At 45.1% G+C, this 25664-nt stretch overlaps 2 protein-coding genes across 11 annotated transcripts in view; both read right to left on the bottom strand.

The window, feature by feature from the left end:
• nrip1b (nuclear receptor interacting protein 1b) overlaps positions 1–25664 on the bottom strand; it is a 167045-nt gene that overhangs the window by 98414 nt on the left and 42967 nt on the right. The gene's annotated exons all lie outside the window — the stretch shown is intronic.
• The window catches only part of usp25 (ubiquitin specific peptidase 25), a 30364-nt gene that overhangs the window by 3670 nt on the left and 1030 nt on the right, over positions 1–25664 (bottom strand). For 3 of the 6 annotated variants that reach the window (XR_012926162.1, XR_012926163.1, XM_076019928.1), the window contains exons 2-24: positions 22708–22785; positions 20548–20692; positions 20041–20164; positions 18939–19101; positions 17713–17799; positions 14670–14807; positions 13520–13596; positions 12757–12830; positions 11861–12012; positions 10917–11044; positions 10748–10843; positions 10145–10309; positions 9796–10061; positions 9056–9126; positions 8736–8964; positions 7775–8041; positions 7328–7467; positions 5370–5543; positions 3146–3241; positions 2052–2230; positions 1459–1537; positions 849–928; positions 443–566 (exon numbers count right to left, since the gene is read on the bottom strand). Coding sequence is in view for 4 of the 6 variants with exons in the window: in XM_076019928.1 (XP_075876043.1) it covers positions 443–566; positions 849–928; positions 1459–1537; positions 2052–2230; positions 3146–3241; positions 5370–5543; positions 7328–7467; positions 7775–8041; positions 8736–8964; positions 9056–9126; positions 9796–10061; positions 10145–10309; positions 10748–10843; positions 10917–11044; positions 11861–12012; positions 12757–12830; positions 13520–13596; positions 14670–14807; positions 17713–17799; positions 18939–19101; positions 20041–20164; positions 20548–20692; positions 22708–22785 (3132 nt within the window). In the remaining 2 variants the exon portion in view is untranslated. Of the gene's footprint in view, positions 1–442; positions 567–848; positions 929–1458; positions 1538–2051; positions 2231–3145; positions 3242–5369; positions 5544–7327; positions 7468–7774; positions 8042–8735; positions 8965–9055; positions 9127–9795; positions 10062–10144; positions 10310–10747; positions 10844–10916; positions 11045–11860; positions 12013–12756; positions 12831–13519; positions 13597–14669; positions 14808–17712; positions 17862–18938; positions 19102–20040; positions 20165–20547; positions 20693–22707; positions 22786–25664 lie in introns of those variants that run through there. The other 3 variants (XM_076019929.1, XM_076019930.1, XM_076019931.1) reach the window with 3 other exon arrangements.

Here is a 25664-nt window from a genome sequence, read left to right as displayed (position 1 = left end):
TGAAATGAAATGGGGCTCTCGCATTGTGACGTCGAAAGGATTTTCATTTGTCATTATCAGATGGGGGTGGGGGGGGCCTAAGTGGAATCTTTTGTGGGCTCCAATGCGAGTAAAGGCAATGCATCTATGGGGGGGAAAGAAGAAATGTGATTAGAGGAGCAGGGCTGAGCGCTGCCGGGGGAATGCCTGCTCACATCTGTTGAGTCATGTTTACAGGAGCCGTTTGATACCGATTCAAAAGGGAGGGACAAATGGAATCGCTGGGCGAACCGGTGAGAAGAGTCCGACACGCCCACGAGCTGTCTGTCGAAAAAAAAACGCATCTCCAACAATGCCCGCGTGTCCATTCTGCAATTTGTTTAGCTTTAAAGAAATGAATAAACACACAGCCTCGCTTCCACAGGGATTTCGACATGTTGCTTCGGCCGGAACGACGGCTCACCAGTAAACATTCGCGGCGGTAGTGTCCAAGTAGCTCCTCGCTGTGCCCTCTGTACAGCCCTTTCGACAAGAGCTCCCTGTTGTATTGGTACGAGTAGATCAAATACATCAGAGCCTCTGCGTAACTGGAAAAACAGGATCACAGAGATACAGTTACAGTCAGATAAAACAGATCGGGGATCAGGAAAGTGAACGGCTGCAGAGAGGGAATAAACTTAATGAACTCACTGTACAAACACAAAGCAAGGACTGACTCATAGATGCTGCCCTCTGCAGGTGATACTAGAGCACTTGCAGAGACTTACAGCACTCCCAATGCTTAAATCCTAAGGTAAAGTTTGATCAAGACTAACATTTTCTGGAGTGTATTAATTAGATTTCGAGCAAGAGTTGGAAGGTCGTCATACTTTGACTTCTGAAAGAGCTCCAGTCCGGTCACCATGTAAAGGGTCGTTTCACGGAAATTCCTGTAAGCCTGGTGCCACATCTGACGAGCGAAAAAGAAGAAGTCACCAAAAAAAGAACACACCATTCAAATAATTTTCAATATCAAAGACCTAAATAGTTAAATCAGCAAACGAGTGTGTAAAAAAAACCCATTGGTTGTGCTTTTGAGTGTGTATTGTAGAACCTGCAGATGCTCCTCCAGTTAATCAAATTCTTGCGATTACAGATTGTTGTGTCAAGAAATTCAAAACAATGGAATAAAAACTTCTTATTCTTCTTCTTACTTATTATTAACTGATGACCATCTTGATGACAATATTCACAGAACGCTGAGAGAAAGTGCTGCACCTGCTTCTGTGGTGTTATGCCAAGTGACGGCTAATACATTTCTATGAATTACTAGAAAAAAAATATTTTAAATTATTTTTTTGCCTGTACTTTAATGAACTTTTAAAAGCAGCGACCAAGATTGAAAGTACTATCTTGGTACCTTGCATGAGAGTTTCACTATGGCTTTCATACACCTGTGGCATGTTTCATATGAAAAGATCGGAAGACGCCTCTGCTGACCTCATATTCATCCATGCTGACCTCCTCCGGCTTAATCAGGTCCAGCTTGGCACGTGCCACATTCATAATGCTTTTACATCTGTTGGATAGACACAAAAGGACAGGAAGAGAGTCTGACATTAGCGCAGAGACGGTGTGGCCATTGTGATGTACTCCAGGAAATGAAGCGCTCCCACATGCCCTCAGGTCTAAACACTGCCTAATGAATCACTCGTCGGCGCTGAGAGGAGAAGTGAAACGCTCCTCCGGAGGCTTCTATTGAGGCCACGTACACACATAAATTTAATTATCTTGCTCAAAATAGAGGAGAGGGGAGAAATCAATTTTTTTCACTCATGAATATGAGTGGATTGAGGACAGCAAGCAAAGTTTTAAGGGAAGGGGTTTTGCATCCTTCAAAGACACGGCTCAAGGAGGGCGTCGGGGAAGATTGTCGGATCCCATTTGGACCTCGTGATGAAATGATCTCATGCGACACAGGCCGAGGCGTCTACCGCCCTCTGCTGGTTCCTTATAAGAAGTCGATTGACGCAGCCTCACGGAGAGGCCTGGCTTCTGCGGCAGAGGGAAAGCGTTCAGTTTTGTCCCCCTACCTTTCGTCGAAAGCCAGGTTTCTGTCGGCAAACTGTGTCAACAGGGTTCTCTCCAGGATCTTCTTGGGCGCCTGGTTTTGGATGAAGTAGACGATGATGTGCTGTAGCCTGTAGTCATGCTGCGGAGTCACGTCTTCCTGGGCGAATCTCAGGAGGCGGGCGTACTCCAGCTTTATGGCCTGGCCAGACACAGAGCAACACAGATGACTTAGAACCCTGACAATATTAACTATCCACTGTCTTCTTGCCCTGTCAACTCAAAGGGAGCTGGAAAAGATTTGAGTTTAATTGATTGATAATCTATTGTCATCGGAGGGTTTATCACAAGTCTTTTCAGCAAAGCTTTAAAAAGAACAGTTAAGTATACCGAATAGGCTACATTAAAATCAATAATTACTACAAAGCTACTCAGTCTCCGAAAAAAAGGAAAAATATTTTCAGCAAATTGCTTGTCCCCAATATTGAGTGGCATCCTGGTTTTTAACACTCAAGTATTGCTCAACATTTATATGCATCCACTGCATGTCTGACAGTGACTGCGACGGAAACACACGTCTCACTATGACTTGGTAATGAAGAGAGGTAATAATTTGGTAATAGCAGTGCTTGGATTACAATTAGAAAATAAAACGCTAATTGACATGTGTGTATCTATATGATAGAAATCTGTGGCATTTGTCAAGATTACATTTTTTTAATGAACTATAATCTAGGTATCTTAATACGTACCTAGAATATAATGGAAATAGAGAAAGTATCACTTTAAGCATGGCACGGGGGCTCATCTATTATGCTGCCTCAGTTTACCTTTTGGAAATGAAATGGAAAGATAAGCAATCATTTTGCAAATGTCAGTGTGCTGCACTGGAAATTGTGCACGCTGGAGGGGACCACCAGAGTTGCGCAGGCCTGAATACAGATGCTTTTACTGCCTACTGCGATTTGCGCGCACTCCTTTCGGCTCCAGCTATTGGGGAAGAGCGAAAGCGTGCGCTTTAGTGGACGAAGAGGACCATAAAAAGACTTCTCACAAAAGACTTCTCATGTGAATGTGAAATGAGGACAGGTCAGGGAGAGGGAGAGACAGTATGTACCTGAAAAAAGGCTGCCTCTGGCCCATTCTTTTCATAAACGCTGCCGGATTTGCCAATGGCCATAATTACACCCTGCATGTTGGGGGTCATCATTGCCTGCCCGGGAAGCAGGAGCCGTGTTAAAAACAATAATCGGTCCCATTGACAGACCAACCACGCTGTTACATGGCCTGAAATGAAGCACACCGCAGACGGGGCATGCTCGACATCACTCAGCAGTCCATGCATTTTGTTAGAGTGACATGAAATGTGAGGAACACAGTCATTTCAGCAGCACATTACGCAATCCTTACAAGGATACTCTGTGAGCAGCAGGCAGTCAAGTGAAAGCTGTGCGAGAGTAGACAGGTCACGATGCTGACAAACCAAGATCAGAAGGAAACCGTCCTAATGGGCCCGATGCTGTGTTGTTATTATTAACAATCAAAGAGAGACACTGAAACCAGTACACACTTGGCTTGACAGTTCAATCTTGACTTTTACTTGATCACTGATGTCCATTTTAGAGAATGGAGGACAACTACACTGCTCAAAAAATAAAGGGAACATTAAATGACAAATCCCAGATCTTGATGAATGAAAGTGAACAATGGGGACTGCACTGACTCCAAATCAAAGCGGAAAATCGCCATCACAGGCTGATCCAACTTCTGTGAACTGATGCGACTCGATAGCGCGCGTGGCCTCCATGTGCCCATTTGCTCTCAGTACATCGTCTGGACAAACTCCTGATGAGTCGACAGCGTCTCCTGGGGGATCTCCTCCAAGACCAGGATCAGGGCATTAGTGAGCTCCTGGACAGTCTGTGGTGCCACGTGGCAGCGAGAGCATTGGAGAAATGCAAAACCAGCCAAGAATCAGCCACAAAAGATCTACAGAGTGAAAAGGCCTGAGGCCACCACAAGCAAAACCAATGTCCTTCATAAGGGCGGTCAAGCTAATCGCCTCTCCAGTCCACCTGATGACAATTTGCACAAAAGCAGGTGAAACTGATTGACACTCATTGGCTGCGTTCACACTGCAGGCGAATCTGATTCCAAATCAGATTCCTTCTCAAATCAGATTTTTAGGGCTGAGTGTCCACACTGTTCTTAGCAAGTGTCCTAATGGGATCTGGTTCTGTTCAGACTGGGCCACATTACTAACCGAACAGACAGGTTGCTGCAGCACGTCCAGCGTAGCGTGTAGTGTGTGACGTCATATAGTTGCGACAGCGGCACTTGTTGCGCTACAAGCCCTGGAGCTTGGCTTGAAGGGAGCAACTGTATCTCCCCACACACTGATGAGCCAATGAGATTCCTCCTCTGTCCAGGGACTGCTGTTTTCCACTTCTTCCGTCTGCTCCATTACGTTACAGCTGCGCACCTCCAATGGCGCCCTCTGGTCTGCCGCATTGGGTGTGGCGTCGCGTAGAGTGACGTCACTGACAGTCAAAACCGATCGGTGTGTTTGGAGCTGTTCACACTGAGACGCATCCGTCCAAATGCCATTTGAAAGTGGTTTCAATCCGTTTTGCAAAAATCAGATTTGTGACTGTTCAGACTACGAAAGAGCCATCCGGTTTCAGTCTGGCTGGGCTAAAAATCAGATTTCATGTGATTTGTGACTGTTCACACTACAAAAGAGCTATCGGGTTTCAGTCTGGATGGTGTGACAGTGTGATTAACTTGGAGCTACATTGTGACCTTGACCACGTGTTCCCTTTATTTTGTGAGCAGTATATTGAGCATGACAATATTGGTAAATCTTTTATAATCATAAACCCAGACAAAGATAGAGCAATACCCTAAAAAAAAAACTCATCTGAAAATGAACTATTACACAATCAAAATGCACTGCAATGAACCTGCACTGCCACATTATGTGGCTACTAGAAAAAGGCTAAGCTCATTTGACAAAAAGAAGAAATCAAACACAAGGAAACATCCCCAGTAACAACATTGAAGTTGCACCAAGCGTTAAAGTTTGGCCCAAGCTTCACCGCAGGCGGCCCTCACGCAGCCGTGTGATCCGTCTCCAGAGGAGACTTTTCACACAAGAGCGATGCGAGCCATGAAGCCGACGAAGCACCCAAGTCTGATTTGCAACGCACTCCCAGCCTCCAGCCAATCCCACAGTCACCGGGACCGTCTCAGGTGTGGGGAAAAAAGCTCACGTGGAGCAGCGTGACACCACACATGCCAAACAGGCAGAAGGTTCGTTCGTTCGTCCGAGAGGAAGCTACCTCGTCATCATAACCCCCCTCCTCTGACTCAATGACAAACGTCCCCACATGAGGGATGGCCACCTCGACCGTGCGCTGGCCGGGGGTCTCGTCCCCCTTGACCAGGTCAGGGGGAGGAGAGCAGGGAAGGCCTATTTGGACCTCTGGCTGGGAGGGGATGGGAGGAGAAAGAGACTGCAGAGAGAATTGGACAGATGAAACAGTAGAGGTAGAGCGTTGATTGAAAGTCGTGGAACATTTAATGTGGAGAGGAAACACCACAGTGAGACATATGAATAATCTGACCCTTCAGTTAAGATCACTAATTGATCTTGTCACACACTATCGTCACTACGAAACTGCATGTGAGCTTCATCTAGATGAAAGGAACTGTTTTATATCAACTGCATTATGTGAAATATGTGTAAATGGGAGGCACAGCACAAGGCAGACACAATAAATGATCATGTTAAAAATGGATATGGCTTGAACTGGTTTGGCACTATACAGTTGTGGAAAAAAGTTTTCAGACACCCTTAAAATTTTACTCAATCCCAATTATTGGCATTAAATGTTTATTTTTGGTTTGAAAAGTTTTAGCTGCATCAGATTCACACAAACATATGGAAATTATTTAGTTGTACATTATAAGACAAAATAATAAAACTTAATTCTTGTAGTTCTTAGGTATCCCAAAAAATATTTCCACCACTGTACACTCCATTTAATATGTGACATAAATGATGCAAAAAAAAGATTCACAGTACAATATATAAGAAGAGAAATCTTCTCGATTATGAAAAAAAAGAAGAAGAATATTCTAAAATTGTGTTATTTGGCAGCCTGAAAAGCGCCGCTAAAGGGAGTTAGAAACAGTACAATAAGTGATGCTAGACTGCAGAACTCCAGAGGAACTCTGAATGTTTCACTTGTCTATGGTATGTAATGTGTACGGCCACCACTACCAAACAATTTATTACATTCAGATGCACAAAAACGTGCAGACCTGAGGATCACAGCAGAACGGTAGAGCAAGTCAGACAGACCTCAGTCTGAAGTTTTAAATCGGGCTGGGAGGAGGCTGGCAGTGCTGATTCACACATCAGCCAGCATCAATCTGAGCTCAGCTATGCTAAAAACAATTCCCTATTTTACAGGTTATTTTAGAGATTTTTCTGTGAAACGTTACTAATTTTTGCACATTTTGCCACTGCACTTATAATAAATAAATGCAAAAAATGTTTGTTTTGTTTAGATGTTAATATTTAGATTAATACTATTACTCTTTGGTTATATTTTTTCTAAAATATATTTGAAAAATAATCATAGCCAATACTACGACAGTACTATTACTACAATAGTAATAACATCCAGATGTCCCCAACCCTTTTAATGACTGATGAAGCGTTACAAATGTTTATTATTGCCCTTTTTTTCTTAGAAAAGGGAAATAAACACCACTATAACTAAAACAAAAATGTACCAATCAGCGGCTCCCAAGTGCCGCTCACATTTAAGACTGACCGTAGCAGCCTGCCAGTGGCCTATATACCTTTCACAGCTGTCAACACCGAGAGAAAAAGTCTCTTCCAGAACGCAGTGGGAGTCCTCACTAAACAACATAAGCAAACACCTGTGTTGTAGAGTGCGACGGCAGACGTCACGCTACGCTACCGTGCGTCTCCACTCCTTGTTAAGCTGCGATGTATGTTGTGGAAGGTTCTCACGCTCTGCCTACACATGAGGAAACAGTAGGAAGCATTTCTTTACCAGCAGCGCGCGGCGTTCAGGAGCTCCGGAGGAGCCGCTTCAGCGACGATGCTCCGAAATGTGTTTTTTTTTAGTCAAACGCGCCATCATCATTGTCAGATGTGCCATCGGGGACAACACACGCAGTACATGGGGTGCCGCAACGTATATTTTAGGACTCCCTTCTCCCGTTTTCTGCTGCCTGGTGGTGTCAGTGTGCTTTTACATACAGCGTTCAGCAACGCCTCGGGGCTCCTCTCCTCCTGCTCGGCGGCTGCTCTGGAGATGGCCCGCTCCGTGTCTTCCTGCAGGTGCTTGGAGTCGTTTGTGGGCGACGGCTGCTCCATGTACTCTGGCTCCTGCTGGGGCACTACATGAGGAACCAGCGCAGATAGATTTAAATGGAGAAAAGAGACAAGCTTGAAAGCTGTGCATTGAATGAGAAGACATCCGAACATTATTCTGTGCAGCATTTTAAGGGCTTTTCTTATATGCCACTATATGACATATTAATAGTACAAAGACCCGTCAAAGCGAGTTTAAGTGCGAGGTCAAGATTCTTAATCTTGCGCCAAGTCCCTTGAGGGAAAGACTTTATATTCATCTTCCTTCTTTCATTGTATTATTGATTCAGTGTTAAGCATTCCACTCAGTATTCTGGCTGCTGTGACCCTGACCTGAGTTGTCTGGAGGGCTAGACTCAATACTCATTGGCTGAGGGGAGGATGAGGAAGTGGAGTTGCTGGATGCCGCCGATGCGGCCGCCGCCGCCGCCGCAGCAGCCAGAGCCAGTTTCTCCTGCTGGGCCTTGCGGGCCTGCAGAGCGTCCCATTCCTCCATCTCCTTGTCGAACAGCTCGTTGTCTTCCTTGACGTAGTGCTTCAGGTCCGGCGGCAGCTTGTCCATGCCGCTGAGTATCTGCCCCGTTTCCTTGTCAAACTCCTCTGCAAAGAGAAATGAAAAGATGAAAAGGAAGAAAAACATTGTTGACGGCAATTCTTTGTGGTGTAGAACACAGGAGGCTGTGCTTCAGGGAAGGCAGTCATAACTAGCAACTTCTCCACGGAATCACAATGAAACAAACAAAAAGAATAAAATAATTTTTCCATTATGTAACTAAAGCAAGAAGGTCAATTACTGTGGGCAAAACACGATGCTTGAAATGGTTTTAAACGAGGAGGGATGGCTGATTCAATTAATATTGAACCTGTTGTTAATTAATAGATAATATTTACTAACAAAGTAATTCATGTCATATTTCCCCAGAGCTTAGAGACACAATTTAAAGACGCACAACACAAGGGGAACTAGTCAGCTGTTTGATGTTGAAAGGCTGCTGGTGCAACCCTAGAATCCGACTGCAGGGAAAGAAAATTAATTATTATAGAGGTCAATTATTTATCAAAACCGAAAAAAATAAGACTCCTTTCATGTTGAATAGTATATTGACATGAATAATATTTCACCATCTGAAATACTTGAGCTCAAGGACATTATGAAAAATGTTTTGTTGTTCATTTTTCTTTTTTTGGACTGAATTTTGTTTCAAAAACGAGACCAAAACCTTGACAGAAAGACACTGAAATGAAACGTATCTGAATCCTCCTAAAGGGCATCAAATCAGACGTGGGTGTTCACCTTCTATGAGGAAAGGCTTCTTGTCATTGATGTACATGAGACAGTAGGCGCTGGCGTTGCGGTAGCCTCCAAACGAGTCCCTGACCAGCTCCTCCCACGACGACTTGGTGACAGCGATGTCGTTGTACTTCATCCAGCAGCGCTGGTGCGGGTCGTAGATGTAGGCCCAGTAGTGGCCGGCGTTGGCCTGGCCTTCGTGCACCAGCACTGCATGAAGCCGATAAGGGACCTGGAGGAACAACATGATGTTGGAGTTGGAGTTGCTTAGTGTGGCACCTCGTAATGTATCTCGTAAGTGGTTCTGGGAAAATGATGCTGACCTGCATCATGGATTTGTCAGAGTACATTAGCTCGATGGTTCTGTGGATACGGGTGATGCTGCCCTGAAGATCTGGTGGGGAGAAGAGCACACACAAGTCATTTAGTCAGTATGGCTCTAATTGCCTGCTTCTACATCCGGAGAAAAGAGAGTTTTTTTTGGTGTTTTTTGTTTTTCACCGTTATTTAATATATTTCTGAGCTAATCAACTGTATTCTGAAGTATGATATAATTCTGTGCGATCAGTTATACAGGCCTATGAACTGTGCGTACATGGTTTTGTAAAACATTGTTCTTTTTGGGTGCCTTGTAAGCCGTTTGGGTTTTAATGAACCCTCTTGCACATCTTTTCTTCACTTTTTTTTTTCAAGTGCAAACAATTAACCATCCATCCATCCATCCATTTTCAATACCTGCTCCTACTCAGGGTCACTGCTGGAGCCTCTCTCAGCTGTCAAAGGACAAATGAAGGGTGACACCCTGGACAAGTCGCCAGTTCATCGCAGGGCCACATAGAGACAACCAACCATTCACACTCACACACACACACCTACGGACAATTTAGAGTTCCCAGTTCACCTCACATGCATGTTTCTGGACTGCGGGAGGAAGCAGGAGAACCCGGAGACAGGAAAAACCCAGGCCCGGAGTCAAACCATCGACCTCTTTCGCGTCGCCTGACAATAAACTACACAACGAGGAACAAATGACGGCGAGCGAGGAACCCGTGGGCAGACGCACCGCGGGTGTCATTTTCCACTTCGCTCCTCCAGCGGTGCAGACAGCTCTCCAGCACCCTCAGCTCCTCCTCGGTGATGTGGCGCGGGGCCGGGTGCATGGGCAGGTCGGGAGGCAGCCGGGACTGGGTGAAGGGCTTGTGGATGGGTATCCTCTGCTGCTGGGCGGCAGGAGGGGTGGCGGAGGCGGCGGCGGCGGCCGGGGGGGGCGCCAACGCTGGGCCCGAGCTCTCCAGGGGAGGCAGCAGGTCCTGCTCCGCCGCGCTGCTGCTGGTGCGACACAAGACGAGTGAAGTCAGTGAGAAATGAAGGCGGGCGACGCCTCGCGGACGGCGTTATTAATTAAAACTCACCTCGGCAGGGGCGGCGGTTGCCCCGTTGTGCCGCCAGGGGGAGCTGAAGAGTCGATGTCTTCCACCGGAGACGTGCACACGGGCTTGCTGGAGGCGAACTCCATGGCGTACTGGAGGACGTCTGCAAGAGGAAACCGCTTTGGGCCGGAACCGTAACTTAAATATCTGGGGACAGACGTTTCAAAGAAAGCAGAGGGAGGGAGGAGACACATAGAGTTAATATATGAGACAGAGACGCCAAATAAATGTTCCATTAATGTTAATAGCTGGAACTCAGAACAATGGGACATCACTAATATTAATTTTCTAATTACGAAAAAAAAAAAAAAACTCTTTCGTTTTAGATAGCACTCTCTCTCTAACTACGTTGTTCCATTTTATTTATTTATTTATTTTTAATTGTATTTAATTATTTTATTACTTATTATTTTACTGTGTACAGCTTTTATCTGTTGTTTTGCTGCATTTGTTCTATCTTTGTTAAGCGTCCTTAAGTGTTAAGAAAGGCACTTATAAATAAAATGTACTATTAATTTTATTACTATCATTGTTATTATTATTATTACATTTTTTTTGGTTTTTTTATTATTTTATTTTTTTTACCTCTCCAGTCGCTGCTGCAGCAGCGTCAGATGCTCCTTGAGCCTCCTGATCTCCTCCCTCTTAATTCTGGTGATTTCTCTGTTCCTGTCCATGTACCTAAGAGGCGAGACCGCGAGTCAGGACAGGAATCTTGGAAGTGTGAAACTCTACGTCCGATGTGTCTGCAAACCTGTCCATGTAGAGCATGGATGGGAACTCCAGCTTGTTGTGGATCTTCTCAGGTCTTCCCAGCGCTTGGTTGAACTCAAATCTCGACAGTTCAAAGGTCAAGACCGGGGGGAGTTCTGTGAACCAATGCTGGAATAAAATTGGAAGATATTATCATTTGCCTCATGAGGAGCGGAAAATGATGTTCAGCACTGTTTTCTCAACAGTATTGCTCATGTCATATTTATTACTGCGGCATGAAAGATGAGAAGATAATTCGTTTTCCACACAGGAAAAAATACTTCAGCTGTTCTGCACATTACAATGCAATTACAACATTTTCTTAGTAGATGTTGTTTTTCGAATTGTTTCATTTTTTTTCATCAACTGCCACCTGCCTGTTTGAACTGAAGAGAGCTTTTGTGTTTGTCAAATAAGATTCTACACTGCTGGACTCACTAAATACATTAGAGAACTGAATTATTTAGTGCAAGTGTGGATGTGAGGTCTGCAACATAGAACCCTAACATCATGGGTGTCAAACTCTGGCCCGCGGGCCAGATTTGGCCTGCAGTGTCACTATATTTGGCTTGCGAGGCAACACCAAATGACGACTGGAGCTACTCAACCAGAATTATACAGCACATGTAGCGCTAATACTACAAATCCCAGAATGCTCTGCTGGTATTTTGGCACATCAATCAGGACAGAAGCCATAAGCACCCTCTGCTCTGCTAACAGTAGTGAACTTGTTTGGCTCCATATGAAAAGGTTCATTGTCATCTGTGATATCTGGAGGAAGATTGTTTTCAATAAATATGAATGTTGGGCCACGACCTTGTCCAAGTTTTGAGTTTTGACACCGCTGCCTTTCTTCACTTCTCGAGCAGAAAAGCACCTGATGTAAGTCACTCCTCATATTGCTTTACTATTTCACTTCCATACACAACTTGCTGTGGCACTGACCTCTTGTCCGGACCTGGCAGAGTTTTCTGCCGAGTGCAGGGACTCGATCTCGCCCTCGATCATGGCTGCCTCCAGACACTCGTGCAGATCCTTGAAGCCGTTGACCTGGAGCGGGTACTGGCCGAACATCTCCGTGTTCTCAAACTTCTTCCCTGCGGGGCGACAGAGTCGAGAGCGGAGCACGGATCGATCAGCGGCCGCCTGAGTTCTGAGTTTGCGGGGGGAGGGGGGGGTGGTGGTTCTCGCGACTGCGGCGACCGCGCGTCATCAGCAGTGACAGCAGACCCCGGCGCGGGTCAGAGGTGCTGGAGGTGCGACGGTGGCGCGGCAAAGGCGAAAGAGCGTAGAGGGAATCGTAAAAAGCAATTTCACACTCATTTGCGTCTCGGATGATTTTCACTTGTTCAGCACGCGCTCAGTCTTCATTTAACAGTTGCACGGACCCCCTGACACGATACTGATGAGCAGCAAAGGGTGTGTGTGTGTGTGTGTGTGTGTGTGTGTGTGTGCAGGGAGGAGGTGGTGGCGGGGGGCGGGGGGGTTGGCAGACATGCAGATGAGGCATTAAGGTCATTTGAGCAGTCGAGCCCACTCGCCCGGCTTGCGGTGGCTCTGGGCCAGTGTTGTCATGCATAATAAGTGCAATGTCAATCAGCCGTCAAGGTCTTCCACAATCAATGTGATCTCTCCCTCTCCTCTTTTGCATAGACCGCATCTCATTAAGACAAGGTCACCTCACATTACCAGGGGCAAGGGCTTCACCAGCTCGTGGGCCGACGCAGACGATTCTAACGCGCCGGCTCGCTCAGATTTCGCAGCTCCTTTTTTCATTTTCTCTCCGTCGTCTTTGCTTTTTATTGGTTTTATACACGGTTTAGCGGAACATCACAGCTCACCTTCCAGGACTCCCACAGCGAGGAAGCGGCCGTAGAAAAGCTCCACCATGGGGTTCTTGGGCTTCTCGCCCTCCCTGAAAGCAAAACAAAGGGTTTTGTTCACCAGTAGGGCTGAATACTGAACTTCCATACATTTGTAGTACTGAAGGAAATGCTCCAATCCCAATCAAATACCAATCAAATACCAAAAATATTGATTAGCTTTCAAGGACGGAAGTAAATCTTAGCGTCTATGAGCCAATAAACATCTGCCAGTCGCCGGCGATTGGCTTTCACATTCAGAGGTCTGAAGTAAAGACACTCTCACCTCTAAAAATTCTCAAAGGTTGATCAAAATAAAACAAAATCCAATAAACTTGATTTGGAGAAAATCTGATTGGAATCACCAAAACAAACGTTCTGTCTTTTAATTGAAATGCTTTTTTGTTGTTGTTCAAATTAGCTTTAAAAAAATCAAGAAAAGTATCGTTCTGGAACCGGTGTTGAAATTGGCATTGTATCAATAAAAGTTGAATGACACCCAGGGAACACTGGTAAGTATTTGTCAGTTAGTGATGGTCTGCTTTTGACCCTGAGGGAGCGGTGAGCAGCAGCCGTGCAACCAAATCAAACCCAGACGACTGAGTGCCAAGCAGGGAGGCAATGGGGACCATTTTTATAGTCTTTGGTTTGACTTGGGCGGGGATGGAGCCCACAACCTCCCAGTCTCAGTGCGGACTCTCCACCACTAGGCCGCTGAGCTGGTCCGTCTCGCTGTGGTTACCTGTCTTCTTCAGCCTTCATCTGGAAGGCATCTTCCAGCCAGTCCAGCAGCTTGTGCGTGAACTCGCTCACGTCCTGCTGTTGAGCCAAAGCAAACAGAAAAAGAAAAAAGAATCACTGACGACGACAATACCTTAGAGGCGCCGAGAGCACAAAGACAAACTGCAAGCAGTCGCAGTGCTCACGAGCAAGCACTGGAATCAATGTCAGGCCTGACGTCAAATCAAAGACGACTTGTTCTACTTCATTGACGGCCGATCTTCAAAGGGCGGCGGCCAACTGAAGGCCGCTGTCACAGTCATCGGTGCCAGCCGGTAAGTCGGGTCAATGCCCATCCAATCAGGCTTTAACAATGTGTAGTGACATCCAATGACTGCAGAGGCTTTCACGAGGCCGTGAAAAGAAGACTTTTGACCACTTGAAAGGCACATGTCACGTTATAAGACCGGCGCCCAAATCAGCTCATTTCTATTCAATATTATTTTCTCGGAAGTTCAAAGGGGCCGATGTGGTTTTCAGGATTAGCAGCGATAGATGAAAAAAAAAAAAAAAAGGTTAAGTGTCTGGGAGTAGAGCTGAGTCAGTAGAATAACAATGAAATGCAGCGGTAGGGCTCTTAGTTGAACGGGGCAACCACAAAAAGGGGATTAAAGGCATTAAATATTTCTAGTATGCACGAATAGCAAAGGAAAAAAAAAAGGGGGCTTATGTGGTCCAGGACAAAAGAACAATGATATCAACACGCGCAGATGTTTCTTCAGGAATAATTCAGATTCCTTCATTTGAGGTCTGAAAGTGACCTACGTCGCAACGTGAACTACGTCAGGAAAAGACAGACTGCTTTTCTTTTTACCTACTGCTGCACATTCCCACAGACCACAAAGTTTCAAATAGTAATTGGATTAACTGAATGAATTACAGGCTGCAAAATATGTTGACAGAGCAATCAGATTAACTACATTACATAATAAGGTTTGCAGATCTGCAGAAGGCCAAAGCCAGCATGCACACAGGCAAGAGCAGATCTCTGCTGGCATCTTGACTTGACTTCAGGCATGTGAGGTTTGTTTGTTTGTTTGTTTTTAAATCATTAGAGCCGTTATTAAATTCATGCTGGCACGCTGAGGAAGTTCTTGAAGAAAGGAGCTTACCTGTTGCAACTCACTGGACTTGAAAGCGTCCTTCAGAATTTCAACAGCTCGGGACGGGTCCACATATTTCCTCTTGGATCCAACCATGAGTGAAAAGAGGTTCCTAAGCTCCTGCATGAAGGGCAGGTTCCTGTGCTCCTAGTCGGTCAAACGCAACAGAGTAGATTAGCAACATTTTGGCCAAAACTTTAAAGCAGGGGTGTCAAACATAAGGCCCGCGGGCAGGATCAGGCCCGCAAAGTGTTTTCTTCCGGCCCGTGAGATGATTTTGCAAAATATAAAGACTGCAACTTTTCAATGAAAGAAAGTGCTGTTCTAAAGGTGTCCACTTGGTGTCGCAATATCGTTTCCGCTTCGAAAACAAACTCAATACTGGGGCTGAGCAAATCGTCTCCCATTGGCTCCCCTCATCGCTCCAAAATGTCTCCGTCGAAACAGACAAAGCTGATGCAGAGCAGTGTTGCCAACTTGGCGACTTTCTCCCCCCAAAAAGTCGCTATTCTCCCCATGGCGATTTTTTTTTTGTCAAAAGCGACTTGCAACAAATCTAACTTTTCCTGGTGTTGTTACGTTGCAATCAAGTCCAAATTGCCAATTATGCAAATTAGACGATGACGTCATTTGGCGACTTCCAGCGACTTTTAGGACAGCCAATAGCGACTTTCCTTACTGAGGAGTTGGCAACACTGATGCAGAGTGGCGAGTGCTCAAAGAACACAGACAAAGTAAAACAAAGAGAACAACTGGAAGTTGTTGTTATTTTTACGTTACTCCATGGGGCCCGTGAACCTAAATGAGTTTGACACCCCTGCTTTAAAGTTTAGATGGACGTGTGAATCACCACCTTCATCACGATACCATATTATATTGATTTGTTTTGATTGTGATGGGATGTTTACTGAGATCACTAAATCTATCACGACACCATATCGATTCCATTCGATTCAGGAGGCTGCAATCAATATGAGGTGATGCAAAGTGCCCACCTAACGCAATCATAGACATTTACATATACTCACAAAAATCAATTTGAATACGAATTGACCATTTTATTTATCATCTCTTCCAAGCAAATTTGAGAACTTAACCAAGGTCACCACCACTTAACTCATATTTGATAGGAAAATCAGTCGAGTCAACCTGCGTAACAGCCTTTTCCCAAAACGAAGGAAGCAATTTGAGTGTATTTTAGCCATGACTTGCCTGGTGCAGGCATGCTGTGTGAATTTCAAAATAAAAGTGTATCTTAATTCAATTCAATTCAATTCAATTCAAACAACTGTATTAATGCCCCAAGGGCCTCATCCACTCTTTCCGTACCACAGGTTGGCCAGGGCAATGAGCGCTAGCAGCACATAATAAGATAATAGAAGAAATAAATATACAATAGACAGACACAATACGGCTCTCAGGTCACAATGCCTGGCCTATGTTTGTCATTTAACTTTCTCAGCTAGATGACGAACATAGGCCAGGCATTGTGACCTGAGAGCTGTATTTTGTGCATCTATCTTACAGAGAACAATGTGGATGGATAGTTTCATTTTACACAGATTTGGTTCAAATGATGAATTATTAAATTGACATATTGATGTTGCGCCCATAATTTTAAATCAGGCATGATTCTGTGGTGCATGTTTGCCACAAAGACATTTTGCCTTAAGTTTCTACTCGCATCAGTAGTGCAAAGGTGAACTGGGAGGACATGATTTGGGACGACACCACCCAGATCCAAATTAGAGCGCAACATGATTGAAACGCTCCGTCTATCAAGCACAGAGACGACGGCTGTACACTTGCAGCTTGGCAACCACCAATCTGGGACCCGAGTGCAGGTTACGTCTAAATCTCACCCTCCTGTGTGCACGTGCAGACAGGTGCGCACCTCTAGAAGTACAAGGCTACACTGCTGCTCATGTTGCACAGCATGACCCTCGGCGTCCAATCAGTTGTCAGCGCAATGAGGTTTTAATTCCTTTCCGTACTGAATCCTAAATAAAACAATACCACAAAACAAAACGTTCATTTTGAGGCTACTACTGTAAAGAGTCAGCGAGCTCGGAAGGAGCGAGATGAAGATGTGCCTGTTCCAGACTGCACTTCCACATCAAGGGATTAAAACCGATTAGCAGCATTCACGACCCTGTGCTCAGCGTTCTAAAGGAAAAACTCAGGCAAAACGCACATCGCTGACGCTGAGCAAACTGTTTCCTGTTTTGTTTTTTTTCCCCTGTGTATCGTAGCGTTCGTTGAAACTGGGAAGGAAAACGTCTGTGGAAGGAGTCAGAGTGCACTGCTGTGCGTCTCCTGTGAACCGGCCTGGACGTGGCTGTGGGTTTCTGACCCCTGACAGGCTGAAGTCTAAGCTGCTGAAGACAAGATCACACACGTGTTCAACAGGAGGGCCAAACCCTCAGAGGCGCTCAGGTGAGCTGAAGAGGGACGACTGTGACGTGAACGCACGGCAGTGGCCTGCAAGAGTGGCCCTTGACCTCTTGACCTTTTCAACAAACGCTAACGTGTTTTCTCTGATGAAGCGGCGCAAATGCTTTTTTTTTCTGTACAAATAAAAAGTGAGAAATGCGGCAGGCAGACGTGTTCAGCTCAGAGTCCAAAAATTGCAGCGCCACCTTTAGCTCGGCTGTGTTTCAACAGTGGTTTTCTTCTTGCCACTCAAGTCGCTGTAGATCAGCGTTTCTCAACTGGTGGGTAGTGACCCAAAAGTGGGTTGTGGAGCTGTTTTTCAGGGGGGAAATCAAAAAAAAATATGCATATAAATCTATGAAGAAAATTTTTGTCATTTACTTTGCAGGACACACAATTAAAATCAATAATTATATAGTTTATTTCCTCGACATGATAGAAATTGGGCGAGCGTTTTTACTTCTGTGGAATAAATTTGACTTCAAGATCAGGAAAAGAATGTGGGTCCAGAGACTCCACCGGTTGAGAGGCACTGCTGTAGATGATGTGAGAGACAGGACATGACCCTCTATTCACTTCCCTCCATTCTGAAGGTGCAAAGAAAGGTGGGAAGCTCTACCTTCTGGTTGCGGGGAAGATCGTGGACTCTGGCTGGTGGCGAGTAGTTGAGCACCAGCCTCTGGAACTCCAGCAGGTTGAAAAGTGACTTGAGGAGGTCGAGGAGAAATAAGGACGCGTTAGTGACACTTTGTGACATGCGACCTTTCTCTATTGATGGAATAAAAAAAAAAACAACAACAACATTATATTAGACACACAACACAGGCGTAGCCAATAGTTAAAAAGGAGCGGTCCGTTTGCATGCCAAGTGTGCAAGACTCTTCTCTGCATCCCAGTCAACTGCTTGCATGTCTCTTGTTGTTGTGTGTCATACCAAAACTTACTTCCATCTAGTCCAGGCATGTGCAAACTGTGGCCTGGGGGCCATACGCGACCCGTAAAACTTTTTAATCCGGCCCGCCGAACTTGAAGAAATGATATTAATAGTAAGTAAGTAATAAAATAGCTGTATTTTTTTTTAAGTGTTTAAGAGTTGCTTTTGTTCATTTCCAATTGAAATGGAAGCGCGTTTTCTCCATATCCCAAGTTATATTTTGCGTCCTATGAAGTGGCTCACCAAAACACTCCATCCATCTGCTGCTGCTCCGGCCCCTCAGTCAAATTTTTCGAACCCATTGTGGCCCCACCAGTAAAACAAGTTTGCCAGTGCCTTTGCATTCAGGTCTCGGGCCCCACAAACCAAACCTCTCTGAGCCAACAGGTCATAAGATTCTGTGTTCATCAGAGCAGGCAGTTCTCGCCACGTCTGAAGAGCAACGTCAACGTCTCAGTTGGGGTTTTCTCTCCGTCAGAGGAGACAACGACTGAACTCTCGGCCTTTGACAGCAGCGACAGCCACTCACAGCTCTAACTTGATGTCATTTTGTTTAGCTTGTTTGTTTTAAAATTAAAAAAAAACATTGTTGAAAAATAAATAAATAGAGCAGTAATGTTGTTTACCAAATGTTCTAGGGCAGCGGGGTCAAGTTCAAGCAGCCCCTTCTTAAAAGGTTTGGGGTTCCATTACAACGAGGGCACCATGTGATGGTGTATCAGGTTTTCATGCGGCATATTTCAGCTGAAGTCACCGACCGCGACTGGTTCCAGTGATATATAAATAGTTTGACAGCCAGAAGCGTATTGAAAGCCTATTTCGGGATGTAAACATTATGATAACGGCCGCCACAGCAGTGGCCCGGTTATAGGAGACAGAAAACAAAAAGAGTGACTGTGTGTTCTGCCTACCTGAATGACGGCACTAAACCAGCAGGTGTTGCCAACATTTTTCAGCCCCACGGGGCAGTTTTCTATTCTTTTCCTGTCGTGAGGGTTGGGTGAGTCGCTCCACACTTCTGTGTGGGTTCGCTTCAGACTGGCTTTGTTCTCCGCAATGCTGGCCTCCAAAACCCTGGAAATGGGAGGGAGAGAGAGAGAGAGAGACAGAGAGAGAGAGAGAGACAGAGAAAGAGAGAGAGAGGGAGAGAGAGAGGGAGAGAGAGAGAGAGAGAGAGAGAGAGAGACAGAGAGAGAGAGAGAGAGAGGGAGAGAGAGAGAGAGAGAGAGAGAGAGAGAGAGAGAGACGATGAAAATCCCTCCAGCTCTTCGCCGACCGAGCCACTATAAGAGAAAGTGGCTCTTGTAATACAGACGGGTACAATTGGGGGTGTTTCATGTTTCTGTTATGGGTGCGAGAAGAGATGAGTTGTTCTCGTCTGCTTCCATCCAGAGGCGTCTCTCAGGGTTCGGCTGTGCCGCTGGATAAATCAGTTGGCCTCGTGCGATACAGGAAGAACGCCGTTTGTCCCAAAATCAGAGTACTTGTAGTGGTCAGCACTACTGTCATGTGTGTATATATGAAAGAAATTCTGTTCAGGCTGAATGAGAGAAACACTCGTGTTGTCAGGCCTGCACAGCTTTTGACCAAACAAACCCTGTTTATTGTTGGAACTGAACCACCAAAAGATATTCATTACAAGGAAAAGCCTATAATGGGACCACTTTGCAACTGTGTGGGAACAGGGCGGATATTTTATTTACAACACTCTAGATCCTTAGTAGCCGTTTTTATAAGGCATAATAATACATAATGTTCCCTTATCAGTCGGCGCACCCAGCAGGCCCATCTCTCAGATCAGAACTGGACGTCTGCATTTTATTTCTCCACAGAGCAACAAGATAGTTGCATGTTTGATTTATTTTCATCATACCCTGGGAAAATATGGACAACGTGGGCGGTGAGTGTGGATATTCGCTGAAGACTCGCTGCGTTTCAACCCACAGCTTTGTAAGAAGGCTCCAGTTTTGTTTGCAAGTGGCTGTGGTTCAGTGAGTGATGCTGCTGATCTACCTGCTGATGGCCTGTTCCTCGTCAGTGATGCCCGTCTCCCTGAATGCACGGTTGGACTCTTCCAGGCTGAGAGCGATGGCTCTCTGCAGGTCATCTTTGTCGTCGCCTGTCAGGTCAATCACATCTACACACACACACACACACACACACACACACACACACACACACACACACACACACACAAAGACAAGGGGACACTGATTACACCTTTACGCTCTCCACTCAGAGAGCCGTTCCTACACGACTGAGCTCCAAATGACAGACTTATGACGTCTGTGTGACTTCACTTGTTATGAAGGAAGTTTGCTTCAAAATATTCAACTTCAGTGAGACAACAGTACATTCAATCAGACTGATGGGCTTCCAGGTTTGACCAGGTTGATCCAGGTTTTACACTCCAGTCACTAATAACTTTCCATTTCTCTGTTGATCAATATGATTTAGATTATTATTATTATTTTTTTTTTTTTTAGATTTCCTCTGCACAAGAAGTGGAGCGCTGCTTACTTGTGTCTGCCTGACTGCCCACGCTGATGTATCTGTCGCTCGCCACCTGGGATGTTTGGTAGTACGTCGTCTCATCCTGCTGGGGAACCTTGGCGTTCTTCTCGGTCAGAAAGGCCACAGCCTCGGCCATGTCGCCATTGCTCACCTGCAGCGACAGTGTGAAGCTTTTTTTAATGCCAGTTAGTTACATGAAAAGAAACATGAACTCGTTGAATTGGATGAGGTCCCGTTCAGACGACAATGTTTCACCCTAAAATAGAAAAACATTTCCTTTGTCTTGTTGCATTTACTCAATAACAGAGTAAAAAAGATCTGTGTAGATAAAACTGAAGGGATTGAAAATACTGCAGTACACATGCCAGGCCAGTAGATGGTGATGTAACTGTGGTGGAACACCCCGAGTGGCCACTGCCCGTTCCTCCAAAGCCAGCAAAAAATCCCACCAAAATGCCCTTGTTCCCTGATTGGATATCGCTTAAAGGGTTAGGGTTGATGTTAGGGACAGGGTTGAACACTCAGCCAATCAGGGACCGATGGGGGCGGGTCAGAAAAGTGAGGAAGCAAAGTTTTGGCATGGCCGTGCCGTCTGGTTGGTCCATGGCAATCAAAAAACAAGTGTACTGTGGTGCAAAGAGAGAAAAGTGACGCTAGCAGTGTCAGTGAAGTAACTCCTCCCTTTTCCGTGAACACTCCAACAGTGGTAAATCACACTCTGATGAAAGCAAACGGGTAAGAAAGAGATGCTAAAGCTTCTCCAAGAGCCAAGTGGTGTTTGTGTTTACGCTACAGATGTTCATGATCTAAGCCAGGCATGGGCAAACTACGGCCCAGGGGCCATCTGCGGGTCGTTTTTAATCTGGCCCGTCGAACTTGAAGAAATTATATTAATAGTAAGTATTAGTAGTATAGTAGTAATAACATAGCTGTATTTCATCCATTCTTACAGTGTTTGACACTGATTTTGGTGCAATGCTTTTGTTCATTTTCAACCTAGGTTAAAGTGCATGTTTTCTTCATATCCCATGACATGTTTCTTTCTCCTATGGGGCGGCTCACCAAAACACTCCATCCATCTGCTTCTGCCCCGGCCCCCTCTGTCACATTTTAGAAGCCACTGTGGCTCATGAGTCAAAACGCTTGCCCACCCCTCGATCGAAGCCATAAGCCAATGAGGGACACGATGGCACAGGAGCAAAAGAAAAACAATCACACTTCGCCATCATGACTTTTTAGTCAACTGCGTTGTTAAGTTGTCTTTTGGAAAACTAACTTGTTGCAGTTTTGTTTTCCTTTTCTCAACTGTAGGCCGGAACTGAAATCAGCATCCAGCTTTGTGGTGCAGTTGTGGTTAAACACTGCCACTGCAGCCACTGCACTATTGTCTATGTTGTGAACGCAGCACCAGTATTGTCAAAAAGCTCTGTGGCCCTGCAATAAACTAGCAATGTGTGAGGCGTATCAGGCAGGTCCGGAGGGGTCAAGGGCTTCGTGGTCGGCTGAAGACTCGGTGGAGGGATTGTATGGTTAGGCCCATAAATATTTGGACACTGACACAATGTTCAGCGCTCTGGCTACGCACCGCATGATAATGGATTTCAAATCAACCAGTTGGTAAAGGCTTAAAGTGCATCTACATATGAATGCAATCAATATCCATCAATACTGGTATCAGCATTGGTACTGACAGTTGATCATCGATTTGCCCGCCACTGTCCGAGGAACAAGCACGACCCGAGTCCGGCGTCTCCCGTCTATGGATGCTGCAACCAAAACAGCTAAATAGATTTCTACCCGCATTTAAAGTGACAATTTCATATATGATTGTGTTAGTTTGTCCAATTACTACTACTGCCTTCAAAAGGTAAGAGGGCACACATAAGCAGTGTTGAAACCCCGACACGATTCACCAGATTTGGTTGTAAATACCTTCACATGAAGCTGCGAGTCTGCACTTAAAGACTTTTTTGTTAACGTTCCAAACCCACTGTTTATGGGCAAAGAGCCGAAACGCTGAGAATTAGCACCTGGCCAGGGAGCACTTTGGCGTCCCACTGATGGAGCTGCAGAGTGAAAAGGGAGTTATGATGAAGAGCAGCTGCCACCGCAACCTGATTCCGGATCAGCGGGAGAATTGGACGCATTGACGGACGGATGACGTACCTGCAGCGCCTGCTGAAGCAGCTGAACGTCTGTGGTGCCCGTAACCTCTCTCAACTGGTTGAGTAGCGTCTGCTGATGCTGTGGAGAGAAAAAGAAAAGAAAAAGGAGAGAGGAGTTAATTATCACGTTAGAAGCAGAGCACAAACATTGCTCCAGTCAAAGAGCAGGTCCGTATTGATAAGGTCTGTTTAGGTCTGAAGTCTTTGTCAGTGCACAAACTGTTCAAAGCCCAGAGGAGAAAATAATGGAAAAAAAGTGGTTTTGCTGAGATAAATTGGACAAATTCACTGAAAAGACGCTGACATTGTTGACCATGCAGTCATCCAAACTATCACCACTTCTCGCCGTCAAAGCCATCTGACCCTCGATGCCAATAAAGAGGTAGTGCACTTAGTGTCAGTGTCCAAGACAGAAGTCTGGAGTCTCAAGTGGGAGGAAAACAGACGTCTTCACTGGCTGCCTTCACAGGCGCAGCAGGCAACACATGAAGAGCGCTGTGTTGCCTTCAGACGCTAAACCAACACAGGTGGATACGCTGACATTGACCGCAAGATGAACAATGTTACACGTTCTAGGGCCTAAAACATGTAAAAATGTTACATAGGTGTCAAACTCAAATACACAGTGGGGCCAAATGTAAAACTTGGACAAAGTGGCAGCCAACATTGATATTTATTGAAAAAATCTTCCTCCAGGTAGAACATTGAATGTTTTTATATGGACCCAAACAAGTTTTGCCTCAACACTGACTATGTAACAAGCAAAGCTTAATACTATTAAATAAATAACTTCACTTTGCACACATGCAAAATTGAATTTAAAAGAAAAAGAAAACTCCTCAAAATAATTACAATTTAAATAAAACATTTAAATTTCAACAGTAACTTTTTTTCTATGGCTAATAAAAAATGTAAGTCGTGTAGAAGTTGTGACATTGTCTACTGTGTAGCCTGCCTAGGTCCCAACTAGGGCTGCATGACTCTGGATAAAAAATTAAAAAATAAATAAAAATATCACCTTTTTTTTTTCTTTTCAAAAATGAATATTTATTGCACTTACCTGCCACAAACACATAACAAAGACGTAATGGCGCTTGTACAAGACTGGTACGTCAACTCTGGTCAAGAAAGGAATCACTCCTGTTGTTAGCTTAACTGCTACACCTCACACTCCACGTGAGAACCATTCACTTCAGTCTCCTCTTCTCTCGTTTACACAAACTTTGAAGCAGTATTTTTCAGTGCGTAAGATAATGAGACGTAGGTGTGCCGCTAAAAACATAAGAAATGACCACATTTGACAACAGGACAACAACGTGAACGTTTACCACAACAGCCTCCCTCAAGTTGCACTTTGTGGTGAGCTTTGAGGTGGTTGGACGGCCTTGTGGTGCCGCTGCTGCTGCTGCTAGTGGTGAAGGCCAAAAGGACATCACATGCAAGCTTGCATGTTCGTTTGACTTTCACAATCTTCTTTCAATTTCGGAAAATTTGAACAGAAAAATAGAAAGTGAAACCTATTGGGTAGGAGTACAGTGTGTTTGGTTTCGTTTTTTGTTCTCACCACAATCAGCTGTGTTTAATTCTACTTTCATTTTCGTGTTTTCTTGTCCCCCTTTCACAGCACGAGTGGTTTGTGGTTCTGGGCGTGCAAGACGCAGTGCCGCCGAGTTTCATTTTCATTTTTCTTTCAAAAGTAAAGGCGGCGGAATCGTCATTGTTTACAAATGAGATCGCATGGAAGCATGAATTGAGATTGCAATTTTAATACCATTAATCGTGCAAGCCAGTCCCAACCAACAAGCCTGGATAAGCAGGATAAGCAGTTAGAGGAAATGCATGGAAACCAGTAGTTTAAATAAACAAAAAGTCAGCCAGCACAAAACGTGGCAAGTAAGTTCTTTTGAAAATTGAACAAAAGTAAACCAAGTTCCAGAGTGCTGGCCTGGCACACCTACAACACTGGCCTAGATGTCATATGTGTGACATGCACACCGCAACAACTACTGAGAAACAGCAGCCTTTATAAAAAAAATAAAAAAAAATACATTCTGATAAGCTCATTTGGCTGATGGTTAAATGATCGTAAAGATCACAACATTTATTTTGTTTTCCGCAGGCTGAGCGCGAGTCACCGGGAGGAGAAGAACACTGACCGAGCACGCAGGGTTTGCCAGGAAGAGCAGCGCCAGTGATGTGTAACTTTCATGGGAAGTTACACCTATGACAGATTTAGGACAGGTCACCCATAACACACACACACACACACACACACACACACACACACGTCTCATTTTCATGTGAGAGGTCTGGTCCAAGTGCTTGTGACACTGGTCATGGCCCATTAATAGGCCGCTGCTTGTGAGGAACGCCATCATTCTCAGCGTGACTTGACCGACAACCTTGAGAACCTTTGCAGCAGCACACAAGTGGGGACACTCCCAGTCAGGCCACGGTCCGGCGTTTGTTTGAAGCGCTTATGAGGGAGTTTATGAAGAGAGTAAATGAATTCCTTCAACGTGGCCTCAACAAGTCACGGGACGCTCAGCAACTTTGACTTGAGTTTGAATGTGATTCTCTGCAGCCCCTCGGGAAGCTGCAGGACTCATGAATAGATTAAAAATAATGATGCCACTGTTTTATGGTGTATTATAACATGGCATTTTAACTCTATGGGTATTACATGTTTCTAATATAAAATTGCATTATAATCAGAAAAGCCTCCAGGATGTGCAGGGGACAGAATACAGATAATTAGATCTAAAGCCACTGCGATTTCATAATCTCCATTAAATGCTGGAATTTCATTGAAGTTGCACAAGCAGCAAACGCGTCCATCTCCAACACAAGCTTCGTGTCAGCAGCGTCGGTCGAGCGATTACATAAGACACAGCCTGAGCTGGGCAAGGTTGGGTTGGGTGTGATGTTCACGGAATAAATCCGACATCGAGCAGCTCA

The sequence above is a fragment of the Nelusetta ayraudi genome, unplaced genomic scaffold (genome assembly GCF_046127955.1).
Source record: "Nelusetta ayraudi isolate G7.1 ecotype Tasmania unplaced genomic scaffold, CSIRO-AGI_Nayr_v1 ptg000011l, whole genome shotgun sequence".
In the NCBI taxonomy this organism is placed as follows: domain Eukaryota; kingdom Metazoa; phylum Chordata; class Actinopteri; order Tetraodontiformes; family Monacanthidae; genus Nelusetta; species Nelusetta ayraudi.
The sequence above is the reverse complement of the archived record's forward strand: the minus strand, read 5'-3'. Positions and strand labels throughout refer to the sequence as shown.